The sequence below is a fragment of the Borostomias antarcticus genome, assembly GCF_949987555.1.
Source record: "Borostomias antarcticus genome assembly, chromosome: 4".
Classification (NCBI taxonomy): domain Eukaryota; kingdom Metazoa; phylum Chordata; class Actinopteri; order Stomiiformes; family Stomiidae; genus Borostomias; species Borostomias antarcticus.
The window spans coordinates 35,710,335-35,731,175 of NC_140237.1; the positions used below are offsets into that span (position 1 = coordinate 35,710,335).

At 48.1% G+C, this 20,841-nt stretch overlaps 1 protein-coding gene across 5 annotated transcripts in view; it reads left to right on the forward strand.

Annotated features, from left to right (window-relative positions):
* Nucleotides 1-20,841, forward strand: part of LOC311308293 (furin-1-like) — a 120,449-nt gene that overhangs the window by 54,183 nt on the left and 45,425 nt on the right. For all 5 annotated transcript variants that reach the window (XR_014630428.1, XM_084437246.1, XM_084437247.1 and 2 more), the window contains exons 3-6: nt 383-481; nt 9,799-9,894; nt 13,870-13,998; nt 15,507-15,583. Coding sequence is in view for 4 of the 5 variants with exons in the window: in XM_084437246.1 (XP_084293372.1) it covers nt 383-481; nt 9,799-9,894; nt 13,870-13,998; nt 15,507-15,583 (401 nt within the window). In the remaining variant the exon portion in view is untranslated. The remainder of the gene's footprint in view (nt 1-382; nt 482-9,798; nt 9,895-13,869; nt 13,999-15,506; nt 15,584-20,841) is intronic.

A 20,841-nucleotide genomic window follows, 5' to 3' on the forward strand; every position in this document is an offset into this window, starting at 1 on the left:
TCTACACACTCTCATTTCTGAGGGCTATTTCGGACCAGGCGCTGACTGTACTGTTTGGTACCTCAGGAGCGTGGGGAATGTTACTACAGTGCAGTCCTGACTGCCACAGCACTGCTCCTGGATCTGCTGCTAGGCCACAGTGTTCCTCTCTCTGTAGGCTAGTCCCTCCTGTCCTCTGCTGTAGTCCACCTGGGATCAGCCTGGATTCTGGCTCCTCCAACCAGTTCACTCTCTTTAACATTCTCAGTACTATATATCTTATCTCCTCAATAGTGCAATGATGGTCATAGTGCTGTTGCGTCAGCTGTAAGTGTGTGTGTGTGTAGTACTACATGTGTGTGACTACAACTAATCTGTCTAATGTGTGTGTTTCCTTCTGCAGGTGTTTGGTGATGTCTACCACTTCCGTCATCGCCGCGTGGCCAAAAGGTCTCTTTCAGACCACCGGGGCGCACACATCCGTCTGCAGGCCGAGCCCCAGGTGAGACCTCCGGACAGGGGGGGGGGTGGAGGGGGTTGGGGGGGTTGGGTTATTGGTTGGTTGGTTGGTTGGTTGGTTGGTTGGAGTAGTTAGCTAGCTGTTTTGGCTAGCTATGCCCCATAACCTGGCCATGAGACCACAAGGTGCTTCATCACAGTCTGGGACGCAGCCAGTAGGTCGGCCGTCTGGAGCCATGGGGGGAGCAGAGGGAACCCAGCTGGTCAGTTAGCTAACAACCCCCCTGCTCTGAACCCAGTCAGCTAGCTAACAACCCCCCGTTCTCATCTATCCAGTCAGCTAGCTAACAACCCCCCTGCTCTGAACCCAGTCAGCTAGCTAACAACCCCCCTGCTCTGAACCCAGTCAGCTAGCTAACAATCCCCCTGCTCTCATCTATCACGCGTCTTTAATGGGCGCCTCTTGACACAGCAGCATCTGGCCTATCAGCTCGCATTTTATGGCAGAACTAAAAAGGTGAGTCACAGAATCCTAGACATGTTTATCAGATACACATTACACACAGTCTAGTTAGGATGTCTCTCTCACAGACCGGCTCCCGACTGTGTTGATGTCCTTCATCTAAGCATTTCCACCTGGAGTCCTGGGAGAGCGCTGACGTGTTTGTGTGAGTGATAAACCTTAAAGGACCTCAGTCTGGTGGTTCAGAGTAGATGGACTGTGGACTCGTCCCCCTTGGTGCTGTCGGGCTCCGTTCCAGCTCTGATGCCTGAGAAGGAGTGTGTGTGTGTGTGTGTGTGTGTGTGGATGGCTGGCTGGCCCTCAGGACCATCATGCACTGCTCCTCGCTCAGCGCGACTCTGCTTCAGATGTAAGGATCACAGACCGACAGACAGGGCTCCGGAACACACACACCCACAGTCTGACGTGCAGGAAATGCGCGCGCACACACACACACACACATTATACTCACACACTCTTGTATATACACATATGTGGACACACTCTCTCTCACACACACACACACACACACACACACACACACACACACACACACACACACTGAGCCTGTGTGCAGCTGATGGGTGTGACTGGGTCAGAGAGGGCCATGGCGGGCCTCCTAGCCTGTGGTCTGTTACCATCCAGCCTCCACAGCTGTGACAGACGGCCAGCCAGGAGGAATGAAGTATCTGCCACTCACAGCCCACAGTCCAGAGGCCTCCATCACATGCACTATCGTTTGGGAGTGTGTGATTGGCCAGACTCATGGCATTGGGTTTAGTTAGACACAGTGGTATGTCTGCGTGTCAGTGTGTGTGTCAGTGCGTGCGTGCGTACAGTACATCCTTGTGTGGGTGTTTGAGAATGGATACAAAGTGCTATTGCCATCTGCCAGATGACTGTGTCATGCCCCTGCCAATGTTTTGTTTTTCCAGAATTCTCAAAGGTCACTGGGCCAGCCGGATGGCATGCCGTGTGGCCAGCAGCTCTGTCTAGAGTAGGTGCAGCTGGGAGAAGCCTTGTGTGGGCTTGTCTTCTGCTCCCATCCTCCATAGCTCTGCTCTGCCCTGTCCCTCAAACCCTCCAGCCCCTCATTCGTCTCCTACCCCCTTTGCCCCTCCTACACACTCCCCTCCCACCACCAGTCCGCCCTCCTCTCCTGAAGGGATTTCCCCTCGCACCATGGCTCCACTTCCTGTTGTTGAATTCCTTTCTTCCCAGAGCAGCTCAGAGAGAGGGGAGCCTCCCAATTCCTCCACCTCCTCCCAGCTCCTCCACTTCCTCCACCACCTCCCAGCTTCTCCACCTTCTCTCACCTCCTCCAGCTCCTCCATCTCCTCTTAGTTCATCCACCTCCTCCCAGCTCCTCCAGCTCTTCCACCTCCTCTTAGTTCCTCCAGCTCCTCCACTTCCTCCACCACCTTCCAGCTCCTCCACCTTCTCTCACCTCCTCCAGCTCCTCCATCTCCTCTTAGTTCATCCACCTCCTCCCAGCTCCTCCACCTCCTCCCAGCTCCTCCAGCTTTTCCACCTCCTCTTAGTTCCTCCAGCTCCTACCACCTCCTCCAGTTCCTCCACCTCCTCCCAGCTCCTCCAGCCCTCCCAGCCCCTGGCTCCCGGCTTCCCCTAGCTAGTCTCCGGTCAGCCGCTTGCCCACAGATGTCTTGGGGAGATGGATCCCAAACAAAACAAACTAAAAAGGGCAATAAAATCTGCTCAAAGACATGATCTCCCATTACTGTGGCCTGTAGCCTCTTAGAGCCCTCTGCTAATCCTCACAGGTTGCCTGACAGAATCCATACAAGCGGCTGGCTCTCTCTAATGGAGATGCATAGCCAAGCGATGGGATAGCTGCATACAGTATATACCCTGACCATAGTATATATACATACATATATATACATACATATATATACCATAGTATATATACATACATAGAAATAGTTGCAGAGAGGAGGAGAGAGCAGACGGAGGCTTGTCGATCTGCTCAGTATCTGCCGGACAGCACCATTGACCCAGCAGATTCAGCACTGAATGGTCTGAACTGAGGAGATGGAACAGCAAGCTTTGATTGTTAACTTCCGTACCCACTTATAATGGAGATGCTATCTGCTAACAATCTGGTCACACTCACATCTGTCTGACCTAGAATTCCCTCTCTCATTATCCTAACAAACGCTGAATTGTCTGAAACCATTCCAGAAATCCCATCGGCGTAATGAATACTTGAAATAGAGGTTTTATGACTGTGAAGGCAATCTTTTATTGGGTTCAATTATAAACTAAAACTTAATGAAAGCTCAATATGAACTTATAATGAAGTAAAGCAAATACCCTGGTTTGAGACTGTTCATTCGCATTTAAGGAAGGGCTGAATGCCCATGGTCAACACAACCTCAACATTACCTCAACACAACCTCAACATGAACTCAACACAACCTCAACATAACCTCAACATGAACTCAACACAGCCTCAACATAACCTCAACATGAACTCAACACAACCTCAATATGACCTCAACACAACCTTAACACAATCTCAACACAACCTCAAAACAACATAAACACAACCTCAATACAACCTGAACACAGCCTCAATACAATCTCAACACAACCTCAATACAACCTCAACACAACCTCAATACAACCTCAACACAACCTCAACACAACCTGTACACAACCTGAACACAACCTTAATACAACCTCAACACAACCTCAACAACTTTGCTGCTTCTAGTGACTAGTGGTCCAGTTCTAATGAAATGGGTGCGATGGACTGGAAAATATTTGGTTTTGTCCTAGTCAGCTTGAGCTTGGAGACGCTGCGGCCATTAGTATGAGTACGAGTCTGTCATGGCTGACCTTGTTCAATCTCTAGCCCTGGAGAGACTTAGCTTCTCTATGACTGGACCATTCTGCCCTACAAAGCAAAAAGGCAGTAACTACGCAAAGTGCAGAACTGAGAAAAACGGCTTTAAAGTTATCTTGTTGTCCAGCCCAAATAGTTGTAGGTAGATTAATGGTTGTAGCCCATTAATGTGGCAGTTTTGTAACTTTATATTAGTTGATTCTTTGTACATATTAATACTAATATTTGATTTGATGTGTTACCCTTATTTTGCAGCTACTGTATTCTTCCTTTGCATTACTTACCAAAAATGTGCCACCATACCAAGGAAAAAGGCAGTAACTGCAGATTCTTCAAAAAGAATAGATACATAATATTTGGACTACTGGAAGCATTTGTTCTCCTGAACATGTAGAAACCAAACCCAAAGTCATTTGACCATTTTAGGCCAAGTTTTTCCAACCAATCTGGTGCTGACATTGCTGTTAAAAGTGTCTCATATTGCTAAGCTGTATCAAGGCCCAAGAAAATGTAGGCTCAATTAACTTTGAATTAGGCCACATTATTGTGTGTGAGTATTAGACTAATGTGTATCTGGGTGTGTTTCTGTTACTGTAATGTATCTGTAATACAGACAGAGACAAATCACTGCAAAACAACTTCACTTTGAAGTGATGCAAAATAAAGGCAAGCTAGGCTAACTCAAATTCAACAGAGCAAAACAAAATAATTTTGCCTTGGTTTTTCTAAGGCTTTTAAAATTCTTAGTAACAACAAATGCTGTTGATTTTATGTTGTGCAGTATATCTCTTTCAGTAGGCTAATCAGCAAAACACTCGTTTACTGAATAAAATGAATAAATAGGACAGATATTTCAAAGGAGTAAACATTTTAATAATACTTAAATACAGTAATGGATGTTACTGTACTTTTCCTTGGTTTCTCTGGGGTTTGGGCGGAATGCGAAACAAAGCAAGAATACAGTAATGTACTGTATGTTACTGTACTTTTCCTTGGTTTCTCTAGGGCTAATTGCAGTTACTGTAGAAATGACTACTGATTTTCTCCAAAATGACACACATTTAAGATATTTCACCACATAACAAAGGATGCCTTGAAGGTCATTAAAAGGACGATAACTCATTTTCGACCAAAAATGCAGTTACTGCCTTTTTGCTTTGTAAGGCAGCATAGAGAGGGGGGAAAAATGTGATGCTTCTTTGTTGTGTTGTGCTACTAAGATGGTGTCAGTGTGTGTGGCCTGCCGTCTGGCACTGCAACGCTGTGTGTGTTTGCGTCCCTTGTTACTCGAAATAACGCTTTACTGGTGTACGATCGTCGAACTGTTGGATCTTTGAATTCCTGTCAAGGATCTAGTGAAATTTGATCATGTTGGACATGAAACTTTGCCCCCGTTCCTATCGGGGATTCCAGCTTACCTCCGCCGTGCCCCGGGTCCACCCCCTCGGTGTAAGCGGCGCCGGGGTAAACACAGCGGCTGCTTGGTGAGGCTGAAGGCCAGTTTGACGTGCTTCCCTTTGGCGCACTTCCCTTTGACGTGCTTCCCTACGCCCTCTCGGACTGAGTACAGAGCTGTGTCTCGCCGCTTTATTTCTTGGCGCTCGCTGGACCCTGTTGACACCTTGCTGGTACCTGTCGTTGGCCCGGATGAAGTGCACCAGCCCCGCAGCCCCTGCTCTCCTCATCCCGGGTGCAAATCTGCGTGACCTGCGTCCTCTGCATCAGGCGTCCTGGACAACTAACGTCGTGGACCCGGCTCCTGCCAGGTTTGGCCTGGTAAACGCGAGATCGCTGGCAAAGAGAACTTTTGTTCTAAAGGATCTCTTTACGTCCCAGCGATTGGATTTTCTCTGTGTGACTGAGACGTGGCTGACGCTGCGCTCACACATATGCGTTTCAGGCTTCAACTTTGACGCTTCTCATTCACCTTGAATGGAGCAGCATCATGTGTTGCCGAACGGAATTGTGGTTGCGTTGTGGTTCAGTTGCGTCGCGTTGCTCGCGTAGCTTGCGTTGAGAGTTGAGAAAAGCGTTGAAGCGTTACCGCAGCCGTCAGCCAATGGGCTTCATTCATGAGCCGCTGATGTCACAGGTTGTTCATGCCTCTCGTCCGCCGCCATTACTCAACTGTTGTAATTTTGTCTGTACGCCGGGTACTATGTCACTTATTAAAATGTTAACAGTTTTTCAGGTGAGAAAGTAACTATGTAGATTCTCGAAATGTAATCAGTTTATCAAAATACACCCCTCTTGACTTTTTGAGAGATCGCTGGCTGGTGCTAGCTACATGACAGGCTATACTGCTTAAAAAAGTCATTTTGGACAATGTGATTGGTTGTTGTTGCGAGCGTCAGACCCGCCCACTCACAAGCGCCAACGCTGAAGCTTCCAAAGCGTACGTGTGAGCAGCCCGTGAGTGTTGGTGACTCTAGGGCTTTCACTGAACTCCTACAGCGTGATTGCTGCTATTTTAATTCCCCGCGGATGTCGGGCCGAGGAGGAGGAATCTCGACTGTTTATAAGAGTGAATATAAGAGTGAATATAAATGTAAGAAGTTATCGCTATCATCCTCGTTCACCAGCTTTGAATTGAGCTTATTTGAGCTTGGTCGCTCTCACACAGTGTTATGTGCAGTGGTCTATCGGCCTCACAGATACCTTACACTTTGTAAATTACTTTTCTGCTTTCCTGGCTGACATTATGCTTACCTGACAAATCAATTTAGACACTGTGGCTCCATTAAAAACCAGGCAGCAAAAAATTTAATCTGAGCCCTGGTTGAATGATGCAACTCGTGCTGTCAGACGCGAGTGCCAAAGAGCTGAGCGCAAGTATAACTAGAGGGGCTTGCACTCAGAGTGCAGACCTCCGGCCCTGACCCCCCCCTTCAACTGCTCTCCCCCTTCCACGCCCCCCCCCCCCCTCCCTCCACCTTTCCCCTACCTTTCCTCCCACCACCACCTCTCATGTGCTGTGCTCTCCTACTGGCTTTTTGAATTGATAACTGTAGAACCACGTGTAGTTTCCTCTTTCTGCTTGACATCTTTCCTCTCCAATTTCCAAAACGTTGCTAGTTTTGTGAAGACTTCCCATTCACATTCATTAACAGCCAAGCAGAGCAGTAGTGGAGGGAGGAGTGGGCTGGTTCAGAGTCTGCAGACAGTAGTTTACAAGATGTACATTTGAGATGGGAGTTATACAGCCAATGACATGTTAAATCTATAGATAGTCAATAGGCGAGATATAGTTTTCTATGAAGTCAATCATTTTAATGTGCAGACACTTTATTTTCATCCACCTGAAAGTGTCTGCAGTTTACTTTGAATGCTTGAAGTTTACATTATCGTTTAAATGCAAGTTGAGACACTAGTCTATATAACAGGTGTCACTGTGTTGCTTGGAAATATTGCCTTTACGCTCACTTGCCCATGCTGGGTTCGATCTTGGCTATACAGAAATCATCACACTTCACACTAACATATAGTATACATAAAGTCTCTAGGTTTTACTACGTCTATTTGACATGTTGAATCTTGAAAAAGTCAAACAGTTTCTTCCTTACTTCCTTGCTGTAGGGACCTGGTCCTCTACACAGCAGCACACCTCTAACGGTTGAGTATTTAAACTGCTGTGTGTACCGCTTAAAAGACACAGCTACTTAAAAAGAAAAGATCTATTTATACTGTCTTATTTACAAAGACAGCTTGACCAGTAATGAGTACAGACCCACCGCCGAACAGCGGCGCTGTGGTTCCAGCAGGCTTTTGACGTGGGTTCCAGCATGACTGGGACGCCAGACTGGACACAGTTCCATGCTTGAGAACAGCGCTGGTTGGTTGTCCTGTGTGGTGAGGTTTGGTTCATTTGGCCACGCAGAGCCAGAGCAGCCGGCTAATCTACGGAGATGCCCTGGCTGTTACAGGGCTTGTAGACGACCTTGTTAGTGCCTGCTTAGCAGGAGCGAGCAGAGAGTCTTGGCATGACACTATAACAGGGGTCTGTCTGGTGGCTGCCCTTCTCTCCTGCACCGCCTGGCTTAGCCAGCCTCATTCTGACTGAGGCCAGCTTAGCTCTGTCTAATTGCTGAGAGAGAGACTGTCAGCTCTGCCTAACAGGAGAGAGAGAGACCGTCAGCTCTGCCTAACAGGAGAGAGGGACCCCGTCGGGCTCACATCTGGGGCTGCAGGAAGCGCAATATCTCAGTTTCCTGCTTTAACATTGTTTTTCATGACTGTTTCCATGGCATTCATTGTTCCGTGGGGATCTGGCGAGTGTTCAACAGAGGGAGAGGGGGAGGAGAGAGATTGGAGAGAAAGAGGGGAGAGGAGAGAGACAGAGGAAGGAGACGGAAGGAAAGGGGGAGGAAAGAGGGGAGAGGGGGAGGAGAGGGAGAGAGAGGAGAGTGGGAGGAGAAAGAGCGGGAGGAGAGAGGGAGAAAGAAAAAGACCATTGATTGTGTAGCAGGCAAGCCTTATCTGCCCTGTGTTCCATGACTGTAGCCAGGGGCAGAGTAATGGAAAAAGCTGCATCTTAACCGAAAACCCCATGGACTCATGGGTAATGAAGTTTAATTTGTGCTGCCTGTCTTATGAGTCCTGCTAAGTCTAACTCCTCCTGTAGGTGGGCAATCTTACCCGGTATTGCAGAGTAGTAATTATCATTCACACAGCTTCATGGTCCCATATTCTAGCTGTCAGTTTCAGCCTGACCCCAGCTAGTTGATTAGCGGTACAGTAGCCTGGTGTTCTGACCTTTTCAAGGAGAAACCCACTGTGTGAGCATCTGCTCCGTCTGGATTCTCTCCATGCCAAGACCCAGCTGCGCTCTCACTGGCAGCTCGCATAAACATGCTCTGTCAAAAGGTTACCAATGCTGGGTTGGTGGTGGGCTTGGGGGTGCGTCCAGGTGGGTGTGTGGGTTTGGGTGTGGGTTGTGTAGGCAGGAGCACTGTGGTGTGGTGACCTTGGTGTGTGATATTCCACTGTGGAGAGAGAGGGAGAGAGTGGTGGAGAGAGGGAGAGAGTGGTGTAGAGAGAGGGAGAGGTCGAGAGCTGCTGTGTGAGTCTTTCTATTTTTTGTCCTTGCTGCAGTCCTGGTCTACCTGCTCTCTCTCCTCTTGTCTTTCTTTCTCTCTCCATCCTGTCCCCTCTGTCTCTCCTCTCTTCTTTCTCTTCTCTCTCCCTCTCTCCCCCTCTCTTCTCTTTCTCTCCCCTCTCTCTCTCCCTCTCTCCTCTCTCTCCCTCTCTCTCTCCAGCTCTCGCCCTCCCTCTCTCTCCCTCTCTCTCCCCTCTCTCTCCCCTCTCTCTCCTCTCTCACCCTCTCTCTCTCCAGCTCTCTCTCCCTCTCTCTCCCTCTCTCTCTCTCCCACCGTCCTGTTTCCCGACCACCCAGACGCGTCTCTGTGGAGGAGCAGCAGTCCCATAGTGGTGCAGTGACTACAGTCAGCATCTGTCAACACTTTCTGCAGTATCCTAGAGAGAGAACTCTCTGTCTGTCAGCCTGCCATCCCAGCTACTGTTATGGCTGTACTGTGTACGAAGTCAGAGCAGAGAGGGAGCGGGGGAAAGTTTGTCACTAGTGTTCTTTTGTGTTGTGTGTGTCTATGTCTTTGTATATTCATGTTACTGTGTGTGGTCCTCCCTATATTGTCCATCTAGCAGTTTTAATTAGTCTCAGCCCAGCTGCAGCCCTCGTTAGTGTACATCCTTAATGAGGGGCACACACAGTGGAACTATCCCTTTAATCTGCCTGCTGCTCTCCCCAAACAACATTTCTATTCATTTGGCTGCTAGTCTGAAAGTCTGATCCTCACGTCATCAGTTTATTGAGGAGTGTTAACATGGCTGCCATAAAGCTGGTTTACTGCAACCACAGTAGCTCATGTCCTCAGCTCACCAGACTGTGTTGTCGCTCCTAATACGTGTGTTTGTGTGTTTGTGTGTGTGTGTGTGTGTGTGTGTGTGTGTGTGTGTGTGTGTGGCTCCTCAGGTGACTTGGGCTGAGCAGCAGGTGTCGAAGAGCAGGAGGAAGAGGGACGTCTATTCAGAGCCGTCTGACCCCAAGTTCAAAGACCAGTGGTACCTGGTGAGTAGAGTAACACCTGACCTGTGGTACTGTACCTGTACTGTACCTGACCTGGCTCCATCACATTCAACAACCACATGAACGTTTTTAGAGAATAACAGAGGGAAATTTTATTTGCATCTCAGCCGGCACATGAGACCGACCTCTTAGTTTCAATGTGGTGGGAAAGTAAGATCAAGTGCACCCCAAGTATTTTTCAGCATTTGTAAATGGTACTTGACTCTGCGTGTTGAGTGTGATTGGACCCAGGACAGCAGCAGACGGATGACTTGTTGAAAAGTGGAACACATGTGCGCTGACTCTGAAGAAGCCGTACTCAAAAGATTTCACGCCTCTTTCTTTTCATTGAAGGCTGTTCGATAGCCGTGTCCGCCTGAGTGTCCGGCCACACTGAAGCCCTCTGAGTAGTTTCAGCCATGGAAACTCAGAGGCAGAGACCGGGGCCATAAGCAAAGGATTTCACGGCTCTTTGTATTAAAGACTCCTTGATAGCCGTTAGAATGGGTGTCCAATCAGAATGAAGGCTCAGAGTGGTTTGAGCCAGGGAAGCTCAGGCACTAACCCCAGGCAGGAGTTTGGATCTGGAATATCCTAAAAAAAAAGATTAAAAGAAAGTAGAGTCCTTGTCAGCAGTTACCTTGTCATGGGGAGATTGTCAGAATGCCAGACACATTTGTCTCTGATTTCATCTTGAATCCATTTATGTATTTCAGTCCCCAGAGAGCGCAGCTCCCCAGCCCTGCCTGGCAACAGCACAGCAGCACTCTCTCCCTGATGAATAATGAAGTGGACCATGTAGAATAAAAGGGATGTACCTGTGACCTTGACAAAGCAGAGGAGAGAGGGGGGAAGCAGGGGTCCGTGGGAGAGCATAATGAGAAACTACTACTACTACTGGAGCTAGATTCCTCTCCAGCTGGGATTATTCCACCCAAACTCTCCCAGAGCAACAGCAGGGCTGATTGTCATTCTGAACAAACAAACAAACTTGTTCTTCTGAAACAATCCAGCCGAATCAGATCCAGTCATTTAGCAGACGCTTTTATAGGAACGCCAGTTGTTCATCCAGGGTCACGCCCAGAGGGCAGTACACAGTCCAGAACCAGGAAGCCAGCGGTAAGGACATGGCTCTGCTCCGCTGCTGTCCTCCGGTCGTTCTCTTTATGAGAGCCCTGGGACGACAAGACCGTCCCTTCACAGATCAACGACTGGACAAAGCTTCTCTCACGGTCAGAGATATTACAGATATCAAAGACAGAGGGGCTGAGATTTAACATGGTAGAGGAGTAGCTACATTAAAAAGATGCAGAAAAACAAGTGAAACAGAAATTGTGTAAATTGAGAAACATTTTGGATTTATATATCCCTCTTTTTATTTACCTGCTATATAATTATAATTACAGACCTCACCGGTTTTTTATTGGCCACCGGCAATGACACATGAACACTTGTGATTGAGCGGTGACACAAGTACACACAACACACACACACACACCACACACATAGACACGCATCTTCCGGTGTCCCCGGTGAAAGTTGTCCTCTATATTTCCCCCATCCAAGCTGTCCTTATCCAGGGGCAGCCAGGAGCCGTGGGCAGCCTCATCAGCGGCTCCCCAGGACCAAGTCCAAGTGCTCAGTCCAAGTCCTGGTCAAGGACAGGACTGAAGAGCATCTGTTTGTGATCATGTTTTTTTTATATATATTGCGGTTCTTTTTGGAGGGAACCTGAGTGAGTAAGGGGAGAACATGCAAACTCCACACCGACAGGCCCAGGAGATAGCCCATGCGGGAATCGAACCCAGGCCCTTCCTGCTGTGAGGTGACTGTAACACACCGGGCCAGTTAAGCACCTGGTCGGAGAGGTACTGTTTTTGCGGCACCACCTGATCAGAGCTTGTAACGGGTTTCTCTTCTAAAGTGCTCTTTGATGCTCTAAATCAGGGGGAATCAACTGCATTGGTCCAAGGGACAGATGTTTTCTCAGCAGACACTGTGGGGGCCAGACTTTCAAATTACATTAAAAAAAAAGTTTTATATTTTCACTTTCTTGTGAAAATAACTAATTACTAATTTTCAGTAACTTCCCCAGCACTGGTGTGAAAGACCTATACTGCACCCCAGTGCTTAATTTGTAAATCAGGAGGTCCGAAAACACATCCTATATGTAACTAAAATTGTAATTCTGAACAAACAAACTAACAAACTAACTAGTTCTTCTAAAACAATCCAGCCGAATCAGATCCAGTCATTTAGCAGACGCTTTTATCCGAACGCCAGTTGTTCATCCAGCGTCACGCCCAGAGGGCAGTACACAGTCCAGAACCAGGAAGCCAGCGGCTTGTTTATGTTACAACTCTGCAAAGCGCAAATCATGCCCACAACAATGGGACTTAGGAGTTTTCATAATAGCCACTCATCATTTAAACATTTCACAGCACAAATGCCCACTTGCTTACCTGTGGGGCTTACAGGAATGTAATAACTATGCCAAATGACACCAAAAAACATTACACCCCCGGCCAGCATACTACCTGTAAATTCCCCCATAAGTCTCCTCACCAACTCCGTAGACTAGTCCTCATCTCCACCTCTCTCCTCGATTCTGAGTTCTCCTCATCATTCCTCTTCTTGTTCTACAAATCTTTTTCTTTTAACCATGCTGGCAATTGCCTTTGCTTGTACTATCGCCACCCTGTTTTGCCGAAATGGCTTTGGCCTGCTTTAGTGCTTAGGGTTCCAACTGGTTTGTCATTGACATGGTCTGACTAGAAGCCGCTATAAACCCATTCCGTTCTATGGACTCTTGAAAGCAACATTTGGCGTACCGTCATTGTGCATGTGAAAAATAAAATGAAATGTCAAATTGTAGCATATAAGTAAAACAAAATGTTAAATGAGAGCTATGAGTTTGTCCATATTCTTGCCTGAAGATAGATAGGCTACCGCACAAGAAGCAAACACAGCTTTGCGAGTGAGCCTTGCTAATAATAAGATGATAGATTCTTTAGAACTCACAGTCAAAAGCACATACTGTATTTGGGGTCTGTAAATCATTCTTAATAAAATTATTTTGATCTCAACTGTTTTTGGCGTTGCTTCAATTTTGGAAGATTATTTTTTTTAGATATTCAAAATACTTGTGAGGGCTGGGTGGGAAGCTCTGGGGGGCTGGGTGGGAAGCTTTGGGGGCTGGGTGGGAAGCTTTGGGGGGCTGTGTGGGAAGCTTTGGGGGGCTGGGTGGGAAGCTTTGGGGGGCTGGGTGGGAAGCTTTGGGGGGCTGGGTGGGAAGCTTTGGGGGGCCAGATGTAGCCTGCGGGACGCCATTCAATGATCCCTGCTCAAAGTGCTTCATTGTAGAGTAAGGAACGTGCCGGCCCAGTGCTAACAAACGCCTGGGGGACAAAAATCATACCGGTCGACTATTTCAGAGAAAAAGGTCTCTCTCTCTGGAGGGACAAGGCGTGTCTGCTGACCTGGCTGTCTGATGTTAACAGGTCTCTTTCTCCAGAGGGAGGCGCCTGTCTGCTGGGCTGGTCTCTCTGGAGGGAGGGAGGCAGCCCGTCTGCTGGTCTGGTCTCTCTGGAGGGAGAGAGGCAGCCTGTCTGCTGGTCTGGTCTCTCTGGAGGGAGGGAGGCAGCCTGTCTGCTGGTCTGGTCTCTCTGGAGGGAGAGAGGCAGCCTGTCTGCTGGTCTGGTCTCTCTGGAGGGAGAGAGGGAGGCAGCCCGTCTGGCTGTCAGACTCCTCCCTCATCCTCAGCTTCTCTGATGAGACACGCTTGGCCACTTTAGGTTATTAGTTATTATCTCACATTTCCTCTGATGGATATGTCTCTCTCTCTCTCTCTCTCTCTCTCTCTCTCCCTATCTCCCTCTCTCTTTCTCTCTCCCCCTTCCTCTCTCTCTCTTTCTCTCTCTCCCTCCCCGTCCTCTCTCTCTTCCTCTCTCTCTTCCTCTCTCTCTCTCTCTCTCTCAGTACAACAGTAACCAGCGGGACCTGAACGCCAGGGGGGCGTGGGCACAGGGCGTTACAGGGAAGGGGGTGGTGGTCTCCATCCTGGACGACGGCATCGAGAAGAACCACCCAGATCTCAAACAGAACTACGTGAGTGTTCCTCCAAAACCGCTACTGTAGATGGTTCCTCCAAAACTGCTACTGTAGATGGTTCCTCCAACACTGCTACTGTAGATGGTTCCTCCAACACTGCTACTGTAGATGGTTCCTCCAACACTGCTACTGTAGATGGTTCCTCCAACACTGCTACTCTAGATGGTTCCTCCAACACTGCTACTGTACATGGTTCCTCCAACACTGCTACTGTAGATGGTTCCTCCAACACTGCTACTGTAGATGGTTCCTCCAACACTGCTACTGTAGATGGTTCCTCCATCACTGCTACTGTAGATGGTTCCTCCAACACTGCTACTGTAGATGGTTCCTCCAACACTGCTACTGTAGATGGTTCCTCCAACACTGCTACTGTAGATGGTTCCTCCAACACTGCTACTGTAGATGGTTCCTCCAACACTGCTACTGTAGATGGTTCCTCCAACACTGCTCCTGTAGATGGTTCCTCCAACACTGCTCCTGTAGATGGTTCCTCCAACACTGCTCCTGTAGATGGTTCCTCCAACACTGCTCCTGTAGATGGTTCCTCCAACACTGCTACTGTAGATGGTTCCTCCATCACTGCTACTGTAGATGGTTCCTCCAACACTGCTCCTGTAGATGGTGAACAGCTGAAGCTTCGTCTGTCTGACCATGTCTGTTTCTCAGAATGATTTACACACAAAAAACAACAGAAAAACACATAATGTACAGAACTGTTCCCACCGGCATAAAACTGTCCAAGCTGATCTAACTGGGAGCACTGAGGATTTAGTCTTAATGAGCTAAGATAAGATAAGCACCTTGTTAATTTCTCTGTGTTTGCCTTAGTGCATATGCAAGCCTGGGTGTTTCTACGTGACTGAGCTAAATAGTGGAAGGAAAAAATGCAAATAGCTGAATTAAACCAGTCTACAGTAGTAGTGCTATTGACCAAGCCTGATGGGCCATTTTAAAGCTTTTGGACGAAGTGCGGGCTAATTTGGCGCCAGTCACAAGAAGAAGCTACAGTACACAGCAACGCCCAGACATCTTTCAACTCTGCAGTACCTTGCGTCTGGGTCATTCCACCGTACGTACCTGTCACAGCTGGACCGCCCAGTCCTCTCAGGTGGGCCGTCTGTATGTTGTGCAGGATGGACAGGTTTCCGTTCAAGCTCTCCGTGGCTGGAATCTATTTAAAACATGCAAAACCCTCATTTAAGTATGGTTGTTTGCACTTGACGTCCTTCATGCTGTTACCCTTTGTTGATCACCTGCAATAAGTAAATAACAACCCTCGCGATCGGCTAGAATGAACAGGAGATTCGGCATGCTTTACTTACTTAAATCAAGCTCTCAGTGTGTCTGTCTGTATACTGTACAGTATCTATAAAAAATACAAATATATTGACCATGTCTGCCTGCCTCTCTGTCTGTCTGCTTATTTATCTGACCCTGTCTGTCTGTCTGTCTGTCTGCCTGCCTGCCTGCCTGTATATCTGACCATGTCTGTCTGTCTGCAGGACCCTGACGCTAGCTATGACGTGAACGACGGTGACCCAGACCCTCAGCCACGGTACACTCAACTCAACGACAACCGGTAAGAACCCGGGGCGCGCTGGGGGAGGAGTGAGGTGGTGTACACGGATCAAAGGTCAACGACCCCGGCGTTACTAGTTAGTGCTGTCCATCCTAGTCCAGGAGGGAGCCGGTACAGACTGGTGTAATGGATTTTAACTGATCTAGTCAAAAAAGGATTTACCAAGATTCGCTCAAAAGGTTAAGTCTGGTTTATTGAGGAAACATACGAGCGCAAGGACTTCAGGACAACGCAACAAGAGTGGTTCATCCCAGAAGGGCAGTCCCTATGTCTCGCTCTGCCTTATATTCAAGCAAAACACAGGTACGGCGCCTCCAGGATGTGATTGGCTAATCCATTGTACGTCATATGAAATGGCAGGCGTGGCCGAGAATACAGACGTGACATGAGAAAAGGCGCAATTTCTTGGAGACAAAAGGACAAAGGATGGTTATTCTGGTGTAGACAGATTTCTAGGTGTGTAGACCTCCTGGAGGCCATTCTGTAGGTTAGCATAGCTATGTGAATATTTGGGGGAGGTGGTGAATTACAAAAAGGAGACAGAGAACAAAGGTTTAAGGTGTTTGGATGTAAATTCTATAACACTGGCAAAGCGTCCTGGTTGGTAGACTGTTAAAGGGGACGGACGTCTCCAGAGCCTAAACTCCGTTTGGGAGCCCTTAATCAGCCAGCTGCTACCAAGGCCATTGCTGCAGCCCAGCTAAACAGTAAATCTGCTGGGATTAAGTGATTTTGTGAGGAAAGCAGTTTTACTGTGGCGAGCTGAGCACAGAGAGGACGCTGGGTCTTATTTACTACCTCTACACCCCTCTCCAGTCAGCTGATCCAATATCGTTCATCACTGATTCAGTGTTAACAAACACAGGACCAATCACGCAAACATAGAACACTCTCTCTCTCTCTCTCTCTCTCTCTCTCTCTCTCTCTCGGGAGACACGGCTCCTCCTCTCCCGCCTCCCCTCTGAGTTTAATTTGTGATTTTTCGTAATCTCTGTCTTTCTGGCAGCAGGCCAGGGACTCTTTTTTTATCTTGAGACCAAACATAATCAGTGATGACAGGCAGAGAGAGTTGTAGTTAGGAGCTGCTGGAAATCAAAGGGTCCCCAACTGGGCCAGGGCCCGGAGCAGACCCCCCTCCGCACGGAGAGCCAGGCTGAGCAGACCCCCCTCCGCACGGAGAGCCAGGCTGAGCAGACCCCCCTCCGCACGGAGAGCCAGGCTGAGCAGACCCCCCTCCGCACGGAGAGCCAGGCTGATCCAGGCGCAGAGCTCTGGACGACCCCAGGGAACAGCGGTGGTCGTGGTGTTCAGGGCTCTCCTGGTCCTGGTGTTCAGGGCTCTCCTGGTCCTGGTTTTCAGGGCTGTCCTGGTCCTGGTGTTCAGGGCTCTCCTGGTCCTGGTGTTCAGGGCTGTCCTGGTGTTCAGGGATGTCCTGGTCCTGGTGTTCAGGGCTTTCCTGGTGTTCAGGGATGTCCTGGTCCTGGTGTTCAGGGATGTCCTGGTCCTGGTGTTCAGGGCTGTCCTGGTGTTCAGGGATGTCCTGGTCCTGGTGTTCAGGGATGTCCTGGTCCTGGTGTTCAGGGATGTCCTGGTCCTGGTGTTCAGGGATGTCCTGGTCCTGGTGTTCATGGATGTCCTGGTCCTGGTGTTCAGGGATGTCCTGGTCCCGGAAGGCAACGTTGGCCTGTAGGCGCTGCTGTCTGACTCCGGGTACGGAGGTACTTTAAACCCTGACGGGTCACATCCTGATGGGCCCCTGCCAACTGGAGGCAGTGGAGGTGAAGCACACACACGCATGCACAGCTTGTATAAGGAATCTCCAGGAGCTCTGGATCCTGTGGTAACCTTCTCACCCCAACCCTTATCTCCCTCTGCCCAGCTCTGCCTTGCCTTTTTCGCTGTGGATCAACATACACGTGTCTTAGTGCGTGCGTACCTGTGTGTGTGTGTGTGTGTGTGTGTGTTTGGCATCGGTGTGTGTATGTAAACACCCTGTGGGCAGACTGGGAGCTGGGTTAAGGCTGGTTGGAGCCTGGGTGAGGAGCGGCCTGTTCCCCAGCAGAAAGCCCGGCTCTGTTCGCCTCCATAAAGCTCTCTTTCTTCCCCCCGCGGCCGGCCGGCAGGGAGGACGGCTCCATACAGGCCTCGTGTTTGTCCAGCGTCACGTGACTCCTCTCCCAGGCAGGATACTCTCTACTCCCAACCTAATCTCAGTTAAAGAGGAGCGTTTCTCTGTTGAATGTTTCCTTAGACAGCCTGCTTCTGCTGGATATAGCGCTGCTGGGATCAGCCAGAAGGGAACTAAGGTCCTCTTTGTTCCACGGCAGTTCTAACGAGTGGGGCTTCCGTGGTGGGTCGTTGTAGAGGCACTGCGGAGGAGACTTGAGAAAGTAGATCACTCTCTCTTTCCTGGAAGGAACACATTTTTGGATCCAAGGTTGCTGCAGTTTTCCAGTCATTTATTCACAGGGAATCGTTCATTAATTCACAGGAAGGCCCCAGGGACTCTCTCTCACCTTTATTCCGGGGGAGACCATTGAGACCAAGGTCTCATTTCCGAAGGTGAATTCTACTTTCAATGGCAAGGGTAGTTATGTACATGCTAGAGCTATAATAAATAATGTACATTTGCGTTGTCAGTGGTTATGTTATGTACATAAAATATCCTGCTCCTCTGGGTATAGTGGTACTAAACATTAGTCATTCAGGAGCCGCATGGCTAGCCAGAAGCTCTTCCTCGGTCCCTCTGTGCTCGCCATGTGTGTGCGCTATCTTTTCCCTGACTGGAGCAGAACAGTCCTGCCTGGGTGGCTGGGGTCTCTCAGGATCCTGTTGGCCTTGGTCTTGCATCTTCTGGTGTAGATGTCTTCGAGGTGGGGGAGTGACCCCCCCCCCCCCCCAGGGTACGTTCAGCTGACTGTACCCCTCTCTGTAGGTAGGGCCTTATGATCCTGAGAGTTGCTATCACTGCTGTGTCGTCAGCAAACTTGATGATCGTACTCAGAGTCCTTTATCCACAGACACACAGTATACCCTCTTCTTATCCACCACTGATGTAAAAACCTATACCAGCTACAATAAGATGGCATGCTCTTAATTATGCTACATAATTAATGGCCAGATTTAACATTAACACATTTAATTTAACATTAACAGAATTGCAAAGTTGCATCTATTAGTTTTCATGGGGACTGAGGAAGCTCAGTTTCATTGTGAGCGAGACACGGAGCTGACTTCACCCGACATGGACAGACTTGTGATCCTTTCTCATTGAGAAGACTGGATTGGAAGGGACAGTGAGTCAAGCTTAATGTAGTCCTGTTCATTGCCTGTTGTGAAAAAAATCAATGTGTAGGCTATATTATTACTGTAGATTTTTATCATAGCCTATCAGTTCTGCATGTAAAAAAAAAAAATCAGGTAGACAATTGCCTCTTAAATCATTGGGATATGTTATACCATTACATTACATTTACATTACAGTCATTTAGCAGACGCTTTTATCCAAAGCGACTAACAATAATTGCATTTAACGTAGGAAGAGCCAATGTACTACTACTTGCCAGAACTCACAAGTGCATCTTCTTTCTAAAACAAGTGACTAAGAGCATAATCTAGTGCTGAAGGCAAAGTGCAAGAATCACAATCTAAAGTACAGTGCAATATAATATAATAAGTGCTTAGGTGGGAGGATTGTTGTAGAACTTCTTGAAGAGATGAGTTTTGAGCCTGCGACGAAAGATGGGCAGTGACTCTGCTGTCCTGACATCAGTGGGCAGTTCATTCCACCACTGCGGGGCCAGGACAGAGAAGAGCCGTGACCGTGTCGATCGACCGCAGGAGCCTCGGAGTGACGGGGCAACCAGTCGCCCTGAGGTAGCAGAGCGTAGCGGTCGGGAGGGGATGTAGGGTTTGACCATGGCCTGGAGGTAGGAGGGGGCTGTTCCTTTCATTGCCCTGTAGGTTAGCGCCAGAGTTTTAAACTGGATGCGAGCCGCTACAGGGAGCCAGTGTAGAGAACGGAGGAGGGAAGTTGTGTGGGAGAATTTGGGGAGGTTGAACACCAGGCGATACCATCTAACAATACATTGCTGAATGCCTTATGTACCGTATTTGCATTGTTTAACAGTATACAGTACATAACCTACCCAAGAATAAGTAAACTGAAGAACACCCTATTGGTAGGCAAGGCAGATGATAAAAGAAAGAAGAAAAAGGCTGAACGATACTAGGTCGACTCACCTCACTGATCAGCCTTTATTTGTCAGAACGTGGAGGCCCAGCCACACCGGGGATTAAAACATAAATAGGGGATTCAGCTTCTAACTGATTTGGAACTGGGGTTTGGGTTGAGGTTTTACTGCATGCCCCCCCCCCCCCCCCACAAGCTCATGAAATAAATTTGGGTCGCACATAGGCCTACATCGGAAGTATCAGAAGGACTTAAAACAAAGGACTATATAGGCTATTTGAACATTTGGACGGAATTAGATGATTGAATGGAGAATATTATTATGTGAAGTGTATTCTTGTTTGGGTTATGATTTGAAGTGCTTTAGTAAACTGATCCTGTAAACTCTGAATAGCCTACAGCTCAAGTTCATCCTAGCCTAGCGTTATCCGCTTGGCTGCAGCTTTTAACTCCTGTTATTCTGATTTATTAATATTAACTATAGTATCCACAAAAATACCCTTGACTGTTATAGCTCATTTCACCTGTTTGATTGCTATAATGTAAACACAGTGTTACTGTAGATATCCCTAGATAGCGCAAAATTAGCCATCGTTGAACTCCGGACTCCCTTCTGCTTCGTCACATCCGGTTTGGTGATTTCTTTTAGATGTCAGAAAAACAACTCCAGAAGTCACTGTAGCGTATAGTATTTATAATTTTTATGAAAATCTAATTCATTCTCTTACTCTCTTCTGCTGCTACGGTATGAACCACCCAGACATCTCAGGTCGTCAGGCCTGCTTTCTGTCCCCAGACTTACAGTAAAACAAAACATGGAGAAGCAGCGTTCAGTTTCTATGCTCCACATATCTGGAACATACTTCCAGAAAACTGCCGGTCTGCTGCAACTCTGTTCTTTTAAATCAAGACTGAAGACTTTTCTTTTTGCTGCTGCTTTTTATTAAATCAAATAATTATTAATTCATACACTGCACTGTAACTTTTGTTCCAGTGCAGTTCCAGTTGCATTTTTCTTGCATTTTGGTTTCAATGTCCTTTTTAGTTTTATATGACCTTTTATGTG